The sequence below is a fragment of the Eumetopias jubatus genome, unplaced genomic scaffold (genome assembly GCF_037043125.1).
Source record: "Eumetopias jubatus isolate StellerSeaLion01/CBP00866 unplaced genomic scaffold, mEumJub1_p1.0 scaffold_2, whole genome shotgun sequence".
Taxonomy (NCBI): Eukaryota; Metazoa; Chordata; class Mammalia; order Carnivora; family Otariidae; genus Eumetopias; species Eumetopias jubatus.
The window spans coordinates 190,724,374-190,747,097 of NW_028274808.1; the positions used below are offsets into that span (position 1 = coordinate 190,724,374).

Sequence of the window (22,724 nt, forward strand, 5' to 3'; positions counted from 1 at the left end):
ACACTCATGTTTCTTTCTGCCTGCATAGCTATCAGCATTTAAAAATTTACCAGGAGTTGCCTTATGTAACTCCAGATACTGTGTTTTGGGTTTATGAAGGTTTTTAAAAATGTCAGTGGTAAGGAGGAAGGAAACAGAACCAGTACTTCCCTAAGTACCCGCCCCGCCACCACAGGGATTAAGCAGTTGCCTGCCAGAATTCATCAGTACAATAAATGTAAGTCCAACAATTTACAGGAAGCTTATCGGTCCTTTCTGTTCCAGAAACTTGTGATGCTTTTCCTCGCTACATGGCACAAACAGCTGAGTCAAGTTGTCTTTAAGAGTAGCCACCTTTCCCTCAGGCCATATACACTGCACCATCCTGTTCCATGCAAGTTAGCCCATAATAGGGCCTTTGATTCAAAATCAAGGAATTGGTACTGACTTGGCAATATTTACTGAGAACAAGAAAAGTGACACACAGGTATGTTTAAGAAATGAAAGGCTCTTATCTGTTTGGAATTTTTTTTTTACAGATTTTTTATTTTTTTATTATTTGAGAGAGAGAGAATGAGAGACAGCACAAGAGGAAAGAGCATCAGAGGGAGAAGCAAACTCCCCGCTGAGCAGGGAGCCCGATATGGGACTCGATCCCAGGACTCCAGGATCATGACCTGAGCCGAAGGCAGTCGCTTAACCAACTGAGCCACCCCGGCATGCCCCTGTTTGGAAGTTTTGCAAAGAAACATTATGAACCATTATACACATTATATGTCCATATTTGTAATGAAGCAAAATCTGGTCTTAGCATTATCTGAACTACTAGCTGCAAAAGGTAACCTAAAGACTGAGACTATTCTGTATTTGGACATACGTAGTTTATGGTGTAGCCCATATTCTTCACAGTTGCCTTTGGCTCCAGGTCAGAGATTAGGAGCACATATTAGTCATTTAGTGGGTTGACATAAACTAATGACAAAATTGTCTTTTGGTGTAAGGTTAAGTGCATGTTCTGGGATGAGTAAGACATAGATTTATATCCCTGATTTTCCACTAACTGGCTCTACGACCTTGGACAAGTCAATAACTGTCTAAACATGATTTCCCTTTTCTGTCAAGCGAGAAAAAAAATAAAACCTTCCACATAGAGTTGTAAGGATTACACATGATAATTCATGTGAAGAATTTATAGTGCCTAGTATATAAAAAGAACTTAATACATTTTAATTACTGCTTTCTTCTCTTTCTACCTATGTATTTTTCTTTCTTTTATTTCTTCCCCCACTCTGTTTTTCCTCATATTTTTATTTCTGTCTAATCTATCCCTTTTTTCTTTTATGCTTCTTCCTCTTCTCAGGTCTTCTGTTATCCTATGCCTTTGTACAAGTCTAAACAATTCTTTTTCTCATATGTGAGACAGTGAGCCACCTCTATGGGAGACAGGGCCACACCTTGAAAAAGGGAACAGTAAGTTGCGTCTGTATTCCAATCTGACACCCTATCCTTTGGTCAAGAATGGGAAGCATGTGTTCCAAAAATGCAAACTCAAAGTTCTGGAAAGGGATACAGAGACTCACTGTGGACACAAAGGGCCACTGAACAGGAAAATGCCCAATGTGGTAGATATCCCCCAACATCCCCCCCCCCCCAGTATTTTTTCTAAGACTTTTAGGAGCTAGCAGCAACCCTGGAACCCTGGCTGGCTTGGGAGGCCTTGCCCAGGTGAAGCAGGTCCTATATGTGTGTCATGCAGGAAGTGCCACAGGGGCTTGATGGTCTAAGGAATAGAACCCAGCTAGAACTCACTGGAATAGCTTCCTAGGGACAAGTGGAGAAGCCCCATGTCAGAAGGATAGGACCATGAGGAGGAGATGTAGGCCAGGTTCTCCAGACACAGTTACAGCAAGCATCCTCGTACCCTATGAGGTGGGATGGATCTCAGACACTGGATTTAGCTCTGGCATTATGGATCTAATGGTGATTAATGTTAATTAAACTGAAATCTTTAAAACAAAACCTAATCTTTTTTTTTTTTTTAAAGATTATTTATTTGACAGAGAGCACAAGCAGGGGGAGCAGCAGAGGGAGAGGGAGAAGCAGGCTCTCTGCTGATCAGGGAGCCCGATGTGGGGCTCGATCCCAGGACCCTGGGATCATGACGAGCCAAAGGCAGACGCTTAACCAACTGAGCCACCCAGGTGCCCCTAATTTTGTTTTTTAAATACAAAGTTAGGGGAAATTTTTTGCTTAAAATTTTACTATTTATTTTTATAATTTATTATTTGAGAGAGAGAGAGCGCATGTCCAGGGGCAAGGGCAGAGGGAGAGGGAGAGAGAGAATCTCCAGCAGACTCCCCACTAAGCAGGGAGCCCAAAGTGGAGTTTGATCCCAGGGTCCTGAGATTATGACCTGAGCTGAAATCAAGAGCCAGCTGCTTAACTGAGTGAGCCACCCGGGCACCCCTTTTGTTAAAATTTTAACTCCTCTTTCCCCCAAATCAACTATAGTTCCACCCCCACCAAGATAGCCATTATCAACATTTTGATATATTTCCTTTTAGCCCCCTTATTTTTTAGAGGGGGGAGAGGCAGAGGGAGAGGGAGAGAGAGAATCTTAAGCAGGCTCCACGCCCAGCACGCAGCCCGATCCTCAGTCTCATGATTCTGAGATTGTGACCTCAGTGGAAACCAAGAGTCGGAGGCTTAACCCACTGAGCCACTCAAGTGCCCTCTTTTAGCACCTTTTAAATGTATTTATAAAATACAATTATCATCAGATTGTAATATGCTCATTTCTGTATTTCTGACATTAAAAGTAAAACATGTTCATTTAAAACATTGGAAAGATAGAAAAAATGCAAAAGTGGGAGGGAATCACCTGTAATTCTTATCACTCAGAGGAGACTTATTAAAATTTTGCTTTATTGGGACGCCCAAGTGTATCAGTCATTTAAGCGTCTGCCTTCCACTCAGGTCATGATCCCAGGGTCCTGAGATCGAGCCCCATGTCAGGCTCCCTGCTCAGCGGGGAGCCTGCTTCTCCCTCTCCCTCTGCCTGCCGCTCCTGCTGCTTGTACTCTTTCTTTCTAACAAATAAATAAATAAAATCTTTAAAAAAAAGATTTTGCTTTATTTATTTCCAGTCCTTCATATGCATTCTGTAAACATGGTGTGGACTATACTGTAAGTACAATTTTAATCCTGCTTTTTTCAATTAACATTCTACCAGACCCATTTCTCCAGTGTCATTAAAACACTGTTCCTACCCTCAAAGATGCCTCCAGTCCTATGGGAAAGGTGACTGTGGACCAAAGGGCAGTGTACAGAGAGAAACCAGAGGCAAAGCAGATGTACAAAACCAGGTTAGAATACAATTTTAAGATAAACATAAAATGACTCTATGTGCAATTAGCACTGTTGCTCCTGATTATTTATAATCAAATATTTTTACCTTTAATAGCATTTTTAAAGATTTAAAATTTATTGCCTAAATTCTTTTAAAAAAGCATTCTTATTAACAAATTTTTATAACTGTAAAAGCAATAGGTGAATGTAGTAAAATATTAAAACTGTACCAAAGGGTACATCTTTAAAAGGTATTTAACTGCTTCCCATCCCAGAACCCCTGCTTATAAATTTCTATTTTTATTCTAAAACATACTTTTTCTTTTTTAACACAAAAGAGATCATATTTGACAAAGTATTCTTTACATTGTTTTTTAACTTAGAAAATCTTGGTTTCATTCTATATTAGCAAACATAGATGTATCTTATGCTTTTTTAACAGATGCATATTTGTCATTGAATGAATGTGCTATAATTTATTTATCTGATATCCAGTATCCTACCCAGGGACATCTAGTTGTTTCCAGTTTTGTTTTTTGTGTTTTTTTGTCATGATACAGAAAGTTTTATTATATCTTTGGGACAGACTTTTCTTTCCATATTGTTACAGGCTGCATTGTATTCCCCTAAAATTTTACATGTTGAAGCCCTAACCCTCAGTATCTCAGAATGTGACTATATTTGGAGATCAGGCCTTTAAAGAGGTAAATTACAATGAGATGGTTAGGGTGGGCCCTAATCCAATCTGACTGGTGTCCTTATATGAAAAGGAGATTAGGACATAGGCACAGAGGAAAGCCGACCCCCCCCCCCCCCACACCCACACACACTGGGAAGGTAGCCAAAAGCAAGCCCACGAGGGAGGCCTCAGAGGAAATCAAACATATTGACATCTCAATGTTGGACTTTCCGAAGAGTGAGAAAATAAATTTCTTTTGTGTAAACTGCCCAGTCTGTGGTATTTTGTTATGGTGGCCCCAGCAAACTAATACAAACAGTGACTCATCTATAATTATATAGCGAACACCAATGGGGAAATAGCATTCACTATTTAAATTTAAAAAAGAAAGTGAGGGTTTGGGGCAAACTGCAGGCCTATAGCTATTTCATTTTTTTTTTTTTAAAGATTTTATTTATTTATTTGGCAGAGAGAGACAGCGAGAGAGGGAACACAAGCAGGGGGAGTGGGAGAAGGAGAAGCAGGCTTCCTGCCAAGCAGGGAGCCCGATGCGGGGCTCGATCCCAGGACCCTGGGATCATGACCTGAGCCGAAGGCAGACGCTTAACGACTGAGCCACCCAGGCGCCCAGCTATTTCATTTTTTGAAGGCTGTTTGCATATAAAATATCCTATAGGAAAATGAAAAAAAAAAAAAGAAGGAGAAAAAGTAGCATCTGGTATTGCATTTCAAGTCTGGCTATCTTGTCTTTAACAATGCCATCACCCCTACTGAAACCTGTACTCCTAAATCAGCCTAGCCTGCTGCAGCAAAATGTTGATTGGCTATTTTGACTTGACAGCGAGGATGAATTCTGGTACAGAGTTAGGACTGGGAGTCCAACTGTTTTTGCAACAGCAACATTCTTTTCATTGCTTGTTTTCACAACTCACCCCCTATTGGGGAAAGTGCTGTGTCACTCACATAAACAGAGTTAAATGCCTTAGAATTGACTTTCCTTGACCACTAATCCTTTCCAGGGCCCTCAAAACTAAGGTTGGAAAATACTAGCGAGGAGGACTAACGTCATATTTTTAGGTCACCATGGAATGATTTGGCATCTTTTTTCCCCCGCTGTGGCATGCAGTTTTTCAGAGAGAATGAGAGCAGGAAAGAAGGAACCATCGATACACCAGGCACCAAACAATGTGGATTTTCATTGTCTGTTCACATGCCTATCCAGTCTCCTTGTGGTTGCTGATAGCTAGATGGTCTGTTAGAACTTCTCTGTCATATATGAGAAGAAATCATAGGTGATTAAACCGACAACCTTGGCCTCAGTAACAGTTCCTGATCGACTGTAGTTGCAGCAACCTATAATGACACTCCACTGATCAATGCCTTCTTTCTGGGGCTAAAGTTTAATGTAAATCAATCAATTTCTTCTGGATATAGCAGGTAATTAATTGCTACATTACTCAGCATATGGAGCTAATGTTAACAGCTTCCTTCAAGGGGGAAGAATGACCCACAGGACTTATTTTTTATCACTTTATTTCTTTCATTTTGTCATCTTAGACAAATTCCCTGAGGTGGCCAGAGTCCAAAGGGGCTGTTATTACTGTTGAGCTGAGTACAGAGCTTCGAATTCTAGGTTACAGCAAAACTGTGTCTGGATGGATTTTTTTGTTGTTGTGAAACACTTATTTAATGTTCTTGCTTCTGGAGGTACATAGGTGAACAACACAGACACAAATAAGTATTGGGAGATAGAAAATGGTGTATTAAAATTTAGTTAAAATGAGGAAATTACAAAATACCAGGAACTTCCCTCATTCCTTCTTTCTTTTTTGTTTTTTAAAGATTTTTATTTTTAAGTACTCTCTACACCCAAGAGGGGGCTCGAACCTACAACCCCAAGATCAAGAGTTGCATGCTCCACTGACTAAGCCAGCCAGGTACCCCTGTTCCTTTTTTTATTCAATAGATTTTGCGTACTAACTGTATGACAGGCATTGTTCTAAGTGCTGAGCATAAAACAAAGTGCATGTTCTCATGGAACACATTTTTCCATATAACTGGTCCACCTGAGGTCTGATTCTACATTTTGAGACAGCTGAAGTGGAAGATCAGAATGAAGTAAATAAAATGTCTTTTGGGGGATAATAAAAAACACAGAAGCAAAGCCCTAGTGAAAGAGCAGAGTTTAAAAGAAAGGAGAAAGGGGAAGAGGCTAACAGATATTAAGGACCATATCTGCATTCTATTAAGTGTTATTCCTACTATTTTGTAAAGATTTTATTTATTTATTTGACAGAGAGAGAGAGGGTACAAGTAGGGGGAATGGCAGGCAGAGGGAGAGGGAGAAGCAGGCCTCCCCCACCGAGCAGGGAGCCTGATGCAGGGCTGGACCCCAGGACCCAAGCTGAAGGCAGATGCCCAACCAACTGAGCCACCCAGGCGTCCCTGTTTCTATAGGGCAGACTGTGCATAAACCACATCTCTGTATGCCACACAACTAATATAGTGCCTGGGAGGGTGTTACTGGACCTAGATTCATATGGCCAGATTATTTGGTTTCTAATTTGTGGGATGCTAGGCAATTACCAGAATGTCTTCAAGACTTAGTTTCCTATAGGACTACCTCACAAAGTTGTTTTATTTAATAATAACAGCTTACAGGCAGTGCTTACTATGTGCCAGGTGCTAATATAAGCAATTCAAATACATGACCTCTCTTAATTCTCTTAACAGTGCCGTAAGGAGGTATTTATCTTAACTCAGACATATAGCTCAGCTATACTGAGGGTAACACAGACTGGATGAAACAACTGAAATTTATTTCTCATGGTTCTAGAGGTTGGAAGTCCAAGATCAGGGTGCCCGCATGGTGAGTGCCCTCTTCAGGCTTGCAGACTGCCAATTTCCCCTTCTATTACATGGCGAAGGGAAGCATGCTCTAGCGACTCTTAGAAGGGCAGCAATCCATCATGACTTCATCTAATCCTAATTACCTTCCAAAGGCCCACCTCCTTATACCATCACATGGTGAGGCAGGGGGTTCAACAAATGAATTTGAGTACACAAGCATTTAGTCCATAGCGGTTTTGTCCCCATTTTCTATATAAGGAAACTGAGGCACAAAGACCTCATGTAACTTATTCAAAGTCCTACAAACACTATCTGGCAAAACCAGGAGTCTAACTTTATGTCCAGTCTGTGCATTAGAAATAAACAGATGCACTCTACTGCAGGGTTCTTTCTCACCTTCGACTCCATCGATTTCTTGAATATTCATCAAACCCCTATGTTGTCATGGAACTATGATAGATAATAGGGATATAAGGAGTGAACAGAACATATTTGGTTCTTGCCCTCCTGCAGTTTATAGTCACTAAGCAAATAACCAGACACTTTCAGACTCTTAGCCGTTCCTGTTTCCTCCCATTTCTCTATGAGTCCATTAGCCCTCCAGGCAACCGGTCTAGAGTTGGTCATGATTAGTAGAGCCCGTAACAGGGTCTCCCTAGGTCTCTTCGACAGCTGGGGCGGGGGAAGGTGACCTGTGGGAAGAGGCTAACCCTTTTCTTGGCAGTGACCTTGCTTTTCTCCTTTCTCCCTGAGTCTCGGCTTAAAATATTAGTATGTGTACCAAGGTTCTTTCCCGCACTAACCTTCTGCGATAATTCGCCCTTTCCCCCCACCACCTGAGGCCGTTCTGACATCCCTGACCTGGTGTTCCTGTGCTTGAGGTACCTTCCTGCCTCCTGGATCCCCAGGGCACATTTTTCCTTCCTTCCTTGGAGGCTCCAGAATTCCACGCTGCCCTCCCCTCCGGCCCGCTCTGGAGGAGATGATGCCCTGCCCCCAGACCCAGGCTCGGCTCCCACCCAGAACACAAGTGCCGCCAGTGTCCAGTCCGCTCACGCGGCACGGTTTCTCCGTGGGTCCTAAGTTCTTAGAGCCTCAGTCCCGGTCCATCCATTCATTCGCCGGGGCCTTTGACCAGCGGGCAGGGAAGTCGAGCCTGCCACTCGGGAATGGCAGGGGGGCAAAGAGTGGTCTAGGAGAGCCCGGTGGGGCACAGAACAGCCACCTGGCAGATGGGCGTCACAGTCTGCGGCGCCCAGGCGGAGGTCCCGGCCTGAGCGCGGCCATTGTGCTCGGCTGCCTTGCCCTCAAGGCCTGGTGGGCGTAGCGGCAGCGCTGAGAGCGCCCCCAAAGCGACAGCCCATCCCTCCAGATAATGTGTTTGATGTTGTGAAACAAATTGGGTAAAGACTTGGTTTCTTTCCTCGGCAAGCGAAGGGGCGAAGGAACGGAAGGAGCGGAGGAGGTAGGTGAGAGCGCCGCCGCGAGCCCGGTCACGTGGGCCTCGGGGACCGCATGGCGGCGGCCCGCGCGTCCCCGCGTCCGGGCTGGCGGAGTAGGCCGGGCGCGCGCGCCGACGGGGCGGGCGCATGCGCAGGGGGGCGCGCCGCCTCTGCCCCGCGGCGAGGGTGTCTATGGAGAGGCGGCGGCCGCGGCTGCTGAGGCAGAGGCTGAGGCAGTGGCGATGGCGCCCTTCCCCGAAGAAGTGGACGTCTTCACCGCCCCACACTGGCGGATGAAGCAGCTGGTGGGGCTCTACTGCGACAAGGTAACGGTGTGCGGGGCCTCTTGCTCCGGGGAGCGCGGGCCGAAAGGAGGAGCGGGCCGGTCCCCGGGCGGCCTGGCCTGCGCCGCGTCCGCAGCCCCTGGGGCCGCGCCGCGCGGATTGCCGCCTGCGCAGCTGTCAGCGCCGCGCTCGCTCCCCCGCACCTTCTCGGGGGAGCCCGCGCCCCCACCCGGCCGGCGGCCTCGGACGTGCCCTCGGGGCCCGCGGCGCGGCTCCGGCCCGGCTGCGTGCCCCTGGCGGCGGGCCCCGCTCCCTGCCGCCGCGCTGGGCCTCCCGCCCCTGCCCCCGCCCTCTTAGGGAGAGGGGCTCCTTGGCGCCCCATCGACCTTCGGGTACCCCGGGCCGGCTACCTGCGCTGGGCTTCTTATCCGCCTGGGGCGGACCGTTTCTGCAGCTGTCCCCCTCCTCCCCCGGCACCACCGCCCCTCATCCTGCTCCTGGCTGGTTTGGGGGCTTCCGAGTCTCTTTGCAAACACCCATCCATGCCTCCGGACCTCTAGCTTGTTTCCTGGCTCAACGGGCAGCTTCCCCCAACCCAGCTCGTTTTACGCCCCAGCTTTTCACTGGCTTGATTTGGAAGAAAACCCAGGTTTCTTGGTCTAGGGACTGGAGAAGCTTCACTTTCATTTATGGTTATCTTTTTCCTTGCAACTTTGTCTTGGAGCATTTATTTACTCGATGTAAATTTTGTTATAAGACCGCTGTTCTCTGTTGGAATTCTTAACGTGGACTCGAATAAAAGGGACCTCGGAAAAAGTTGGTTTAACTGTGAGAACCTTTTTGGACTGTTAATTGGTGCAGCATTAACTGAAAAAGCACTTTGCTGGAGATGGTGCAGGGCCTTTTTAATGATCGTAAAACAATATTAAGCCGTCCACATTTTTTATCAGTTTTACGTTGGGGGAAGTCCACATATATCCTGAAAATTTCAGGCAGTCCTGTTTCGTGTAGAACAGAGCCAAATAAAAAAACATTTAAACAACTGTTGTTCAAGTATAGAAATCAACTTTGATGAATTTTCAGAAATTACATAGCATTAAGCAGAATCACTGTTGAGAGAAAAGAGGGGTTCCTAGAGCCCAGGGAGGTAGTTGGTGGATGCCCAGTGTGTTCAGTGCTAGGCCACATTCAAAACCAACACTTTAAAACGCACTCAGAACCATCCTTTTCCTCCCTCCATTTTGAAAATTAAAAAAGACCTGATTCAGATACAGGTTTAAACAGGACAGTCCAGGACAGTGATTCTCAACCTTGGCTGCTGACTAGAAGCATCCTAAAGGCTGTTAAAAATCCCGATGCCCGAACCACTGAAAATCAGCCTCTCTCAGGGTGGGACCCAGGCATCAAGTACAATTTAAAGTTCCTGAGGTGAGTCCAGTGTGCAGCCAAGGGTGAGAGCCATTAACCCAGGAGAAGCATAAGGAATGGGTAAGCCATACGTTAAGCTGTGTAACCCTGAATTTTTTGAGTTAGATTGCTGTAGTGTTTTTATCTCCTCTGGCTTTTGAACTTAGTTATTCTGACAGCATTTATTAATTGCAGGAAATTAAAAAATGGGAGGGTTTTTACTTTCTCAAAATTGAAAAGGGAAAGTTAGTGAGGACTGATGGAATGGGAGGTCGATCCTCTCTGCAGTTTAGCCTGGAGAGCACCTGAAATTGTTATAGAAATTTCTGTGCATGTGTACACTTTCCTAGGGAGTTTGTGACTTTCATCAAATGATTGTGACTCTTCCATAATAGTTAAGTGTCACATTTTATTTAGTTATGTGATAGACTAACCAGCCTCATACAGTGCCATTTTAAAAAACAATACCTGGGGCGTCTGGGTGGCTCAGTCGTTAAGCGTCTGCCTTAGGCTCAGGTCATGATCCCAGCGTCTGGGGATCAAGCCCTCTGTCCGGCTCCCTGCTCCGCGGGAAGCCTGCTTCTCCTTCTCTCACTCCTCCTGCTTGTGTTCCCTCTCTTGCAGTCTCTCTCTCTCAAATAAATAAATAAAAATATTAAAAAAAATAAAAATACCTGAGTCTTCTTTTTAGTAAATGTTTCCTCTTGCAGTATTTAAGAAAGCAATTTCAATTTGACATAGCATAAGTCAAAATTATCACTAATTTTTAATTATATGTAGTTAATGAAGTTGTTGTATATATTCATCAAGGAGATTAAAAGTCCAATTTTCCAAACTCTGGATCAGAGACCAAGGTGATTTAGGGGAAAAAGAAAATGTATAGGAATTTTACATCCAGATTTCTTCTTGATGCTAATAGCTTGTGGAAATCTCTCCCAGGATGTCCTTTGGGAGCTAGGGTGGAGAAATAAGTGTTAAATGCTGGCTGAATAATCTTAAAGGACTATTTTTTTTATTCATTTGTCATCTCAAGTTTTGCCTTCACCATCTTTCGGTTGTAAAGACCGTGGATATTCAACCCAAATAGCCTATAGTAGAACTTTATAAAATGAGAGCTAGTTTTTGTATTCAAACTAAAAAGATACAAGCTATGTTTTTTCACTTTATTCTAAGTGTTGACTCTGAATGTCCAGTAATTGTAAAGTGGTCAGTTTTATTTCCAGTATCAAACTTTTCAAGTACAATATATTTTAGAAGCATCCATGTATTTACTAGCATCAGCTCAATCATTTATATGCTTAGATTAGTTTACTTAGAATAATTTATTCTTGTAGGCCATTTTATTTTTTTAATTTAATTTTTTAAAAAGATTATTTATTTGACAGAGGGAGACACAGTGAGAGAGGGAACACAAACAGGGGCAGTGGGAGAGGGAGAAGCAGGCTTCCTGCTGAGCAGTGAGCCCGATGCGGGGCTCCATCCCAGGACCCTGGGATCATGACCTGAGCCGAAGGCAGATGCTCAATGACTGAGCCACCCAGGCGGCCCTCTTTTAGGCCATTTTAAATATTGCTGTGTAATACCTAATTTAATCCTTTGCTCTCGGATTTCCTCTAATATAAAGTTTTATGGAAAGACTTTTCACTGTTACCCGAACAGTCCTTTGAGGTAGGTAAAGGAAGGGGTATTTCAGTTTATTAGCTGGGGACTTGTAGGCCTAGATTAGCTAGACCCAGTTTACATCAGCAGTTAGTTATAGATCCAGATGGAAACCCAAGTCAGGATCTTGATTTTCTAGTTTAATTTTCTTTGTATGAAACCAGAGTAGTTTCTGAAAAATTTCTTTGGTTAACAGTCTGTTACGAAATCTTTTTCTAATTCACTGACCTTCCAAATTGGGGTGATTTAGTGCACATTTCATTGGATGACATCCTTTTTCCAGTTTACTCCAATTCTTCAGTCTTTCCTCTTGTCCTCAAAATTAATTCTGCCAGTAAGTTTGGAGTCTCTACTGTCCGTTGGCCCTGTGTTGTGTCAGTAGCTTGCATTGGCGTTGTGAGAAGTGGAATTTACAATCTTATATTTGTGCTAAGGTGGAAATCCAAATGCAGTATAGTGGGAGTGGAGGGAAGTGTACAGTTAGCTATACATTAAAGTGTCAGGAGTGGTCTTACGGTCTTTTTTTTTTTTTTAATTTATTTTGAGAGAGAGAAAGAGAGAGAGAGAGAGAGCACATGAGAGGGGGGAGGGTCAGAGGGAGAAGCAGACTCCCTGCTGCGCAGGGAGCCCAATGCGGGACTCGATCCTGGGACTTGATCCTGGGACTCCAGGATCATGACCTGAGCCGAAGGAAGTCGCTTAACCAACTGAGCCACCCAGGCGTCCTTGGTCTTAAAACGATCTTGAGCTGAGTTCTGAGAATACAGTAGGTGGTGGTTTTAAGGATGTGTATAATACAGAGATTCCTAGACTTACATATAAGCCAGTTATAAAAGTTTAAAGTGGTGGAGGCTTTTATAGAGTACCCAAGTTTTTCAGGTAAGGATATTAAAAGTGCCATTTGGCTATCATTTTATAAATAAAGGACCTTTTATGACAAGTTTAGGAGGGAAATAAGCTCATAATAATTGGAATAGATTATTTAAAAAAACTGAACGAGTATAGCTTTATGAAGAATTTAGTTTTCCTTTTTTTCCTCTTTCTGCATACTTATAAAAACTCTTGTTGACTGGCATTGGGAAGGTTGGTTTATTAGAGAGAATATTGAATTGAAAACTAGGAGAGGAAGGAAAAGGGAATTTAATGACTTCTTACTACATGCTTACATTATTTCTTTTAATCCTCATAAGAGCCCCATGAGACAAGTATTACCCATCATTTAAAGATGGGGAAACAGACTTACTTGTTAAGTAACTTACCCAACTCAACTAGTAATTAGGAGAGCCTGAATTTTAATTATAGGATTCCCCCCACTTCTGAAGCCCATGTTTTTTTGTATTACCTTACTGGCTCTGCTACTTATTACTTGTTACATGATTTTATTCAGAACATTTCACCTTTGGGCCATAGTTTTTTTCTCTCTGTATAGTTAGTTTGACTAGACGGTTAATTGAGGTTTCTTTATTGAGTATAAACCTTCCTTGATTGAATCAAAGCATTGTTTGGCTGAGTACATAAAAAGTAAAATTTATTTGGGGTAATAGTGTTTCGGTTTTTGTTGTACTATTTTTCATATCTATTTAATCTAGTCTTTAAGTCGCACAATTTTTTGATTCAGTTTGAAGGCAGGCTGTAGGATTTTAGGTTGTAGAGTGTCTGAGACAAAGTTAGTTATAAATCTTTTCAAAATACGGGAGATACCGTGTCACTGGTTGTTACTATTTGTTATGTGTGTCCTGCTCTATATAGGTTCATTTTTGAGTTTGCCAGCCATCAGAGTATACAAATTTATAGGTCATTTAGGAACTTTTATATCCTACTGTAGTAGAGTGTTTTTCATAGTGTGTCCTATAATCCTTTAGTGGGTCATGAAATCAATTTTGTGGGTCAGAAACAGGGTTTAAAAAATGAAATGGAAGAGTAAATATTAGAGTACAGCACAGGGTAGAGAGGGAAATATTGTTTCCTGAAATTTGTTTGAAGTAACTGTGATATGTGTGTGTCTGGGTTGCACTGTATTTCAGACTAAAGGTCATGGTTACATGTGTTTGAAAAACACTTCTTTAGAGTAGCATTTCTCAACCACAGCCCTATTGACATTTTGGGCTAGATGATTTTTTTCTGTGGCCGCTGTCCTGTGCAATGTAGGATGTTTAGCTGGATCCCTGGTTTTACCCACTAGATGTCAGTAGCAGTTCTGCAGTGGTAACAATCAAAAATGTCCTTGCCCATTAGTTCCTGGGGGGGAGGCACAGAACTGTCCCTTGGTGAGAACTGTCGCTTGAGAGCAAGCATTCTTTCTGACAGTTTACTCTGTTGGATTGGAAGGATAGCTTTATGATTGGGACTAATATTGTATCTTGTGGAAAGAACATAATAAGTTTTAGAGCCTTGGAGATTTGATCTGTGTTTTGTTGTCTACTGGTTGTATGGTTTTGGGCAAGTTATTTTTTTCTGAGCCTCATTTTTTCATCTATAAGATGGGAATTTTAATACCTACTTAATCTAAAAATACTTAGTATAGTACGTAGTGCATCATAGACTTCAGTATGGTCACAGATATTAGTGTCTAGGTTTTTTTTTTGTCTCAATCAAGTTTGTATGTTTGAATAACTTCGTAGAAGTAAACAATTTTAAAAATTCATATAAACAAATTTTTAAAAAGTTAAATTGTGCTCTGGTTATCTTTTAGCTGCTAAATTTACTGACTTTTAGTACCAGGTTGAAACAGTTGCTCATTTCAACTGGAGATAAAGTGATTTGGGTTGTATAAGGACTTTTTTTTTTTATTTGAGAGAGAGAGAGAGAGCTTGAGGAGGAGGGAAAGGGAGAAGCAGACTCCCCGCTGAGCAGGGAGCATGAGGCAGGACTCTATCCTAGGACCCTGGGATCATGGCCTGAGCTGAAGGCAGATGCGTAATCGACTGAGTCATCCAGGTGTCCCAGTATAAGGACTTTTTTTTTTTTTAAAGATTTTTATTTATTTCTTTGACAGAGAGCATAAGCAGGGGGAGCGGCAGAGGGAGAAGTAGGCTCCCTGCTGAGCAGGGGGCCAGTGCAGGGCTTGATCCCAGGAACCTGGGATCAAGACCTGAGCCGAAGGCAGATGCTTAACCAACTGAGCCACCCAGGCGCCCCAAGGACTTCTAATGATAGTTTTATTTGGGCTAACTATAAAAATAACAGAAAAACCCAAGTAGGGCTTAATGTAGGTTATATTTTGTATTCTTTAGATATATTATTAAATTATTACAAGAACCCTATTAGGTATTTAATATTATTATCCATATATTTTTTTTTTTTAAGATTTATTTATTTGAGAGAGAGAGTACATGAGAGGGGGAGGGTCAGAGGGAGAAGCAGGCTCCCTGCTCAGCAAGGAGCCTGGTGTGGGACTCGATCCCAGGACTCCGGGATCATGACCTGAGCCGAAGGCAGTCGCTTAACCAACTGAGCCACCCAGGCGCCCTTATTAGCCATATTTTACAGATGAAGAAACTGAGGTACAGAGCAATTTAGTGACTTGCTGACAGACATGGATTCATACCTAAGCAATCTGGCTCCAGAGTCAGCACTTTTAGCCACTAAGCTGGATTGACTCTATGAATAATGTAGAGTCCTTTTATACATCTAATTGTGTTCTCAATCTGTAGTATGAGCCTGGTCCTTATCTTAGCTTGTTATTAAATCTGAAGATTTTCTAACAATCCAGTGAGAATGCAGAATTTCCTGCATGTCTTTTTTTTTTTAAGATTTTATTTATTTTGACAGAGAGACAGAGAGAGAGAACACAAGCAGGGGGGAGGGGTAGAGGGAGAAGCAGGCTTCCCACGGAGCAGGGAGCCCGATGTGGGGCTCGATCCCAGGATCCTGGGACCATGACCTGAGCCGAAGGCAGATGCTTAATGACTGAGCCACCGAGGCGCCCCCCTGCATGTCTTTTAAAATGTTATTTTCCTTAAGTCATATGAGGGCGTTATTTATTTTTTTGCCATGCTTTGGTTTTTGTTTTTTAAAAATTGTATAGCTGATATCATGTTTTCTTTAGATTTATCTCTTCTTTCTACTAAGACTTATTTTTAATTAAAAATTTAATTAAATAATAATATAAACAAAATGACCCATAATAATATTTGCTGAGATGAGCCACTAGTAAATTTTATTGTGGTCTTGTGTAGCATTTCTTAGGATAAAATCTACAACATTGGTTTAACCAAATCTGTTCTGCCTGTTGTTTTTGTCTGGCTCAGGAGCTAAGAATGATTTTTACATTTTTAAATAGTTGGAGAAAATCAAAAGAATAATATTTTATGATATGTGAAAATTATATGAAATTCACATTTCTTTGTCCATAAATAAAGTTTTATTGGAACATAGCCATACTCATTCATAGACTGCTTTTATGCTACAGCAGCTAAATTAAATAGTTGCTACGGACAGTATGCCCTGTAGAACTTAAAATACTTGCTGTCAGGCCCTTTACAGAAAAAGTTGCCAACCCCTGTTCTCGACAATTTACTTATTTACTGTGGCTGCTGTTCCTTGTGTTACTTCCCTTCACTAGAGTGTAAGCTCCATAAAGGCATCGACTTTGTTTTGCTCACTGATGTATCTATCCCGAGTACCAGAAGCAGCCCAGCTCATAATAGCTGCTCATTAAATATTTGAATAAACAATGCATGAATTTATAAAAACGAATGATTAATTTTCAAAATGGTGAGAGCTAATATTTATTAAGCACCAGTTCATTTTAATTTCACAGCAACCATGTAAATAAAGCACAGATGTTGTTGTTATTCTCATTTAGCACCAAGAAGAAAAACTAAGACATTGAAGGAGAAAAGTAACTTACCCAGGGTTACACAGCTAAGTGAATGATAGAACTGGGATCTGATCCTAGAGACTCTGGTCCGGGTTCCTGTAAATGATTCTTAATACCTAACCTATAGTGCGTTTTCCATAAGATACTTAGTTAATTCTGTTCTGTAGAATGGAATAGTTCTGCTCGAGGAGTCTACCATCTTTTCTGATGCTTTGTCCTAAGCCTGCTCCTCCTGCTGAGAACGGGCGATTGAGACAGCTTAGAATCTACTCCATTTTAAGGAATACTGGATCAGACTTGACAAACCAAGTCTAGAAGTGTGGTGTTAGTAGCTTCTTCCCCTCCATTTATGGTCTGTGTTTTTAATGTCATCAGATTTTCCCTCTTAAAATGAATTTTGAAACTGGAGTTGAGTTGATATAATAGAAAGTAGATTTAATGCGGCAGTGGAGGTAATGGAGGATTTGAATATTATTTTGAGCTTTAATTTGAATCAAGTTTCTTGATAAGATGTATGCATTTAAACATGAGAATTTAATTGCCATTAAATGTAAAAAATTAAAATTACATCTGAATAGTCATTTTCTTTGGTTGAGTAGTAGAATTAAAGAAAGTGACCGTATATATATTTCTTTGTATTCATTGATTTGTAGCTTTCCTTCAAGTCCTTTTACTTTCTCATGTGCTGATGTACTAGGTTTCCATGTTGTAGTACTACAATGCCTCTACCTCAGAAAAGTACATGAGTTCTTAAGTGAGCTGCTGTTTATCCCATTTTTCTTAAGGAAAAAACCCCAAAACCAATTCCCCTGAAATCATCTAGTAATATTCTTCTAATAACTCAATATTTTATAATTATTTCTGGAACAGATCAGACTCATCTTGATATTAAAGTTTAAACAAACTATAATATTTTTTAATTTTTACATTGTAAAAGTAGTATAATAGCATAAAGAGCATTTGAACAAAGACAAAAACACTTAAAACGTTATCCTAACACAATTATTTTAAAATTTCATACAACTTTATAGAGTATTTGTATTTTTAGTATGTATATAGAGTAACAGTAGGTTTGGAGGGAGTTGGTCTAATCCCTTTTATTTAAAGAAATTATGTGATGTGTTGATGCATGCATCATTTAACTGTATCAAGCCCTTCAGAATGCAAACCAGTGTCTTCCTGACCTAGTGTACTTTTTATTATACCATTATAATTTGTTAATTTATGAATTTCCCGTATTTGTACTTGAACCAAGTGTAAGGGAGGTATTCTGCTATGTACAACACTAAATAGGAATGCATTTGAATATTTTTTATTGGTGCATATTTACATATATTTATTATGCCTTTCTTTTTAAATTTTTTTCAGCTTTCTAAAACAAACTTTTCCAACAACAATGATTTCCGTGCTCTTCTGCAGTCTCTGTATGCTACTTTTAAGGAGTTCAAAATGCATGAGCAGATCGAAAACGAATACATTATTGGTTTGCTTCAACAACGCAGCCAGACCATTTATAATGTACATTCTGACAATAAACTCTCTGAGATGCTTAGCCTCTTTGAAAAGGGACTGAAGAATGTCAAGGTGAGTTACAAAAATGGGTATTTATCACAATTTGTGTCATTTGCTGGTATGTCAGGACAAAGTGTTAGCATTTTATAGTAAACGATGTTATGTTATAGAAAAAATATTCTGATTCTTGTCAAAGAAGTAAGGAAGACTTTATTCGGGGCATTACTACATTTAGGTTTTGCAGTAGGGATGAGAGATCAGACTCTCAACTCTGAATATATCAAGGATAGCTGAGGATTTATAGCCAAGGAGCAGAGTGGGGGTCAGGAAAATTACTAAGAGGAAACATCAAGGCTAGGGAGAATCTTGCTAGACTGACTCAAGAGGGTTTTTGCTGAAGGCACACCAGGGTGATAAGATATTGAGGGTGGGTAGATACTGAGGATGATCAGATGCCAAGGGTAGAGGGATTTTTGCTAAACTGACTCAGAATGACTTTAGCTAAAACTGGACTAATGGGTCAAGGACAGAGCTCAAGGTTGAGGCCTAGTTGAGAAGAGGGCTCAGAGGAGCCTGTCTCAGGTTGATGAGAATCTTTGTCAGTTACCTCTTCGTTACTGTATATAAAATTTTATAGTGACTACTCCTCCTCAAATCTTAAAGTTGTTTTTGTAAGTTGAAATTTTAATTACCATAAAATTTTTACTTTCTGGTAATATTTATTCAACGCCTGAAAGAAAGCTATAATAAATGCAGTTATTGGTGGCTAAAGTGACTAAAGGTGAGATTGAGTGAATAAATACTTTTATTTTATAAATTTTATTTATTTAAAAATTGAATATTAGCTATAATGTTTACTGTCTTTCCTTTTTCCATATTTTAGGGTGCAGGGATTGTTAAACAGGACAATTTTTAATTGTATAACATAAAATTAGCCGTCTTTGAGTGTAGTTTAGAATAATGATATAGAAAGATTTTCCTTTTAATTATGTTTACATATTGTTAGAAATTTGAAATTTGATCTTCATTTACAGTCTCCCTTCTGGCTTGGTGAAACATGGACTTAAGTTGCAACTGTGTCAAACCTCCACACACCTTTCACTTACAGATTTGTGTTCTAGAAAGACTGTTCTGCAGCAAGGAGGATGGGTTGAAGGGAAAGAGAAGACTGAAGCCGGAAGACTATTCTCAAAAATATTGAAATAGTGTCTGGAAGATGACACAGTAACTCCTTGGTGGAGAAGTGGGCAATTGGGTGAGGGTAGGGTACTGGGTAGTGATGGAAGGGAGATTTAATTTTTATTGAATACTTCTTTGTACTCTTTCAGTTTTATATCATGTTCATGTATTCCTATTCAATAAAATGATTAAGATCTGAACTAAAGTAGTAGCCAGTGGAGATAGAGGAAAGGGGACAGACTTGAGAATTATATAGGACATAAAATTGATAGCATGTAGGGTGTGCATATAAAGGGAAAAGGAAAGGAGAAAGAGAAAGGAAATAAGAATGAGAATTGAGCCTAAATTTCTAGGGAATATAGAAAAGGCTTGGGGAATAAAAAGATCCATTTTGGACATGTTGGGTTTGAACTGCTTGTGCAGTCCAGGTGGGCATTTATTGTTTATTTGTATATTTTTTTAAAGATTTTATTTATTTTTTAGCAGAGAAAGACAGTGAGAGGGAACACAAGCAGGGAGAGTGGGAGAGGGAGAAGCAGGCTTCCCGCTGAGCAGGGAGCCCGATGTGGGACTTGATCCCAGGACCCTGGGATCATGACCTGAGCCAAAGGCAGATGCTTAACGACTGAGCCACCCAGGCTCCCATAGGTGGGCATTTATTAATTGGAGGAGGTGTAGATGCGTTTCAGGGTCAGAAGAGTAATTGATTTGGAAAAGCAAATTTGATCATTCTTAGCATGTGAAGTGGAAATGGAAGCCACTTGGGATGCTTAGGGAAAATGTGTAAAATCTTCAGAGAATAGGACATTGGATGGAATATTGAGAAGCAGTTGAATAAATTAGTACAAAAAGGAGGAGACTACAGAAGACTCAGCAGGGATAAAATATTCCTATATTTTTAAAGTTTCATTATTTTGTAAAATTCCACGTTTTAAGTTGAGAGAGCTGATGTAGAAGCGATAGCTGTTACAAGGAGGAGATGGGATCTTAGTTCATGTGAGAAAACCTTTTGGCTATTGTCCAGAATTAGACTGATTTACTTCAGGATGTCCGTGAGCCCGTTATCTTTGGAAGTATGTTGATACCTGGCCTTTTGAAGTAGACATGGTCTTCTGTCAGTGTAATGTAACAGATGTTGTGGATTGTGTAGTGGAGGGTACATTGGATGAGTATGAAGGGACTCTGTGGTGATCGAACCCACTAGGCTCTTGCGGACTGCTCAGACATAGATTAAGAAAACTGAAACAGAGATTATATAAATGTATACATGAGAAATCAATAGAAGTTTTGAGCAAATACTTGCTATTTTTAGACTTTTTATGACATTTTGAAGAAGTATGAGATCACATTATTGAAAGAAATCAAGGTTCCTTCGCAAGATATTTTAAGGACATCTTTTATGCTTCAAAAAATACAGAGACCACTTTGCTATTTGTCAGTCTATTTTTTTTCTGAGGTTTTATGTTGTATTTTAAACTTCCTAGGATCAGTATAATATAAATAAGGAAGCAAAACTTATAGGATATAATTTTTTTTACGTTTCTAGAATGAATGTGAACAGTTAAATTATGCAAAACAGCTAAAAGAGAGATTGGAGGCTTTTACAAGAGATTTTCTTCCTCACATGAAAGAGGAAGAGGAGGTAAGCATAATTTTTTCTCCCTTGTGATTTTGATTTATAAAATTTTTAAGATGTTGTTTTGCCTTTCATTCTTCAAAATAACGCATAGGAAGATAAGCCTCTGGTTCATTTTAGGAAAGGAAGAAAACCCCAAGAAAACAAATTTTGTTACCTCAGAGACGTTGTCACTGAATCAGTGATTTAATTCATTTGCTCAACTAATATTTATTTTCTTATTACGTAGATGGCACTGTATTGAATGTTAATAGCTTTTTATGTTACTTTAATGTCGTCTTAGAACCTTTAGAGGATTCTTGAAACTTTATTTTTTAAAATTTTTTATCTTTTTTTTTTTAAGATTTTATTTATTTATTTGAGAGAGAGAAAGCACAAGAGGAGGGAGGGTCAGAAGGAGAAGCAGGGAGCCTGATGTGGGACTCGATCCTAGGACTCCAGGATCATGACCTGAGCCGAAGGCAGTTGCTTAACCATCTGAGCCACCCAGGCACCCCTCTTGAGACTTTTTAACGTTTTGTGTATTTTCATGTTAAGCTTAAAAAATTTTTAGTGTTCTTTTTTTTTTTGTAGGGGATTTTTGTAATCAAATGATAGTGTTAAACTTATCAATTTTATTCCTAGTACACGTATATTAGGATATCACTGAGTGGATGAGCAAAAGATTTTCCCATTCTCTTCTTTCTCTAAAAGTGGGGTGAATATTAGGATTAGGGTAAGGAATAGAAAAGTTATTTTATGAGGAACTGGATTCTTGTTTAGTTGTTAATCAGTTACTATGATGATTATCACCTATGGCTTCACCTTATAATCAGATCTCTATTTAAAAAACAAAACCAAACCCCACATTTTCAGCTCTTTCCAGACTGATTAAATCAGATAGAGATACTGCCTAGATATATTTTAAAGGTCCCCAAGTCATTGTAATATGAAACCAGCATTGAAGCCACTGAGTTACTCGAGTAGTGTTTCTTAACCTGTGATACACATCAAAATTATCTGTGGAACCAAAAAAAAAAAAAAAAAACCAGTGACTTCATTTCCTAAAGATTCTAATTCAATAAATTGGAGATTGGGACTAAGCATCTGTTTCAAAGAAGAAATGTAGATAGTTCAGAGCCTCAGTAGCGATCTGAGTTTTAGGGTTCTTAGTACACTGGGTACCTTTCTGCCTTTCTTACATGATTTAGAGGTCCTACTGTGAGGTGTTCAGTTGCTGGAGTAGCAGAAGGCAGTTAACTGACCTAAATTTCTAATCATATGACACTGCTTAAGAGTGTTTGACAGCTTTGCACAGGAAAATCTTCTGCTTCTGATGCTTTTTAATTACTTGGGATTTATTAGCCAGAGAAGCCATAAAAAGAAGGGTCTTTTTGGTGATATTTTTCTCCGCACTTTTTTGGATAAGCTGACTTGGTGGCAACAACCAAAATTTTTCTCTCTTGGAAATACTGGGTCATAATACTGCAATTGAGCCATTAATTAAAAGGTGTAGAGTAAACAAGACTAGTTAAGCATCTTTCCTTATGGATGTTTCATTTAGGTTTTTCAGCCAATGTTAATGGAATATTTTACCTATGAAGAGCTTAAGGATATTAAGAAGAAAGTGATTGCACAACACTGCTCTCAGAAGGACACCGCAGAACTCCTTAGAGGTCTTAGCCTGTGGAATCAAGCTGAGGAGCGTCAGAAGTTTTTTAAATATTCTGTGGATGAAAAGTCAGAAAAAGGTGAGATTCATATGTTTAGATAGTGAGTAAGTTCTGAGGCCATTTGCATCTTGTTGATAAGAACTTTAGATTTTGTTTGAAGACTAATTTAAGCCATTTATTTTCAAGTGTACATTTAATTGAAGACAGTAATTTTTTTTTTTTTAAAGATTTTATTTATTTGAGAGAGAGAGAGCAAGCGATGGGGAGGGACATGG

General features: G+C 40.3%; 1 protein-coding gene across 1 annotated transcript in view; it reads left to right on the top strand.

The window, feature by feature from the left end:
- The first annotated feature begins 8,459 nt into the window (after positions 1 to 8,459).
- FBXL5 (F-box and leucine rich repeat protein 5) overlaps positions 8,460 to 22,724 on the top strand; it is a 44,949-nt gene continuing 30,684 nt past the window's right edge. Inside the window, exons 1-4 of the mRNA XM_028088269.2 lie at positions 8,460 to 8,624; positions 17,839 to 18,054; positions 20,708 to 20,803; positions 22,341 to 22,527. Of these exons, the coding sequence (XP_027944070.1) occupies positions 8,541 to 8,624; positions 17,839 to 18,054; positions 20,708 to 20,803; positions 22,341 to 22,527 (583 nt within the window). The 5' untranslated portion in view covers positions 8,460 to 8,540. The remainder of the gene's footprint in view (positions 8,625 to 17,838; positions 18,055 to 20,707; positions 20,804 to 22,340; positions 22,528 to 22,724) is intronic.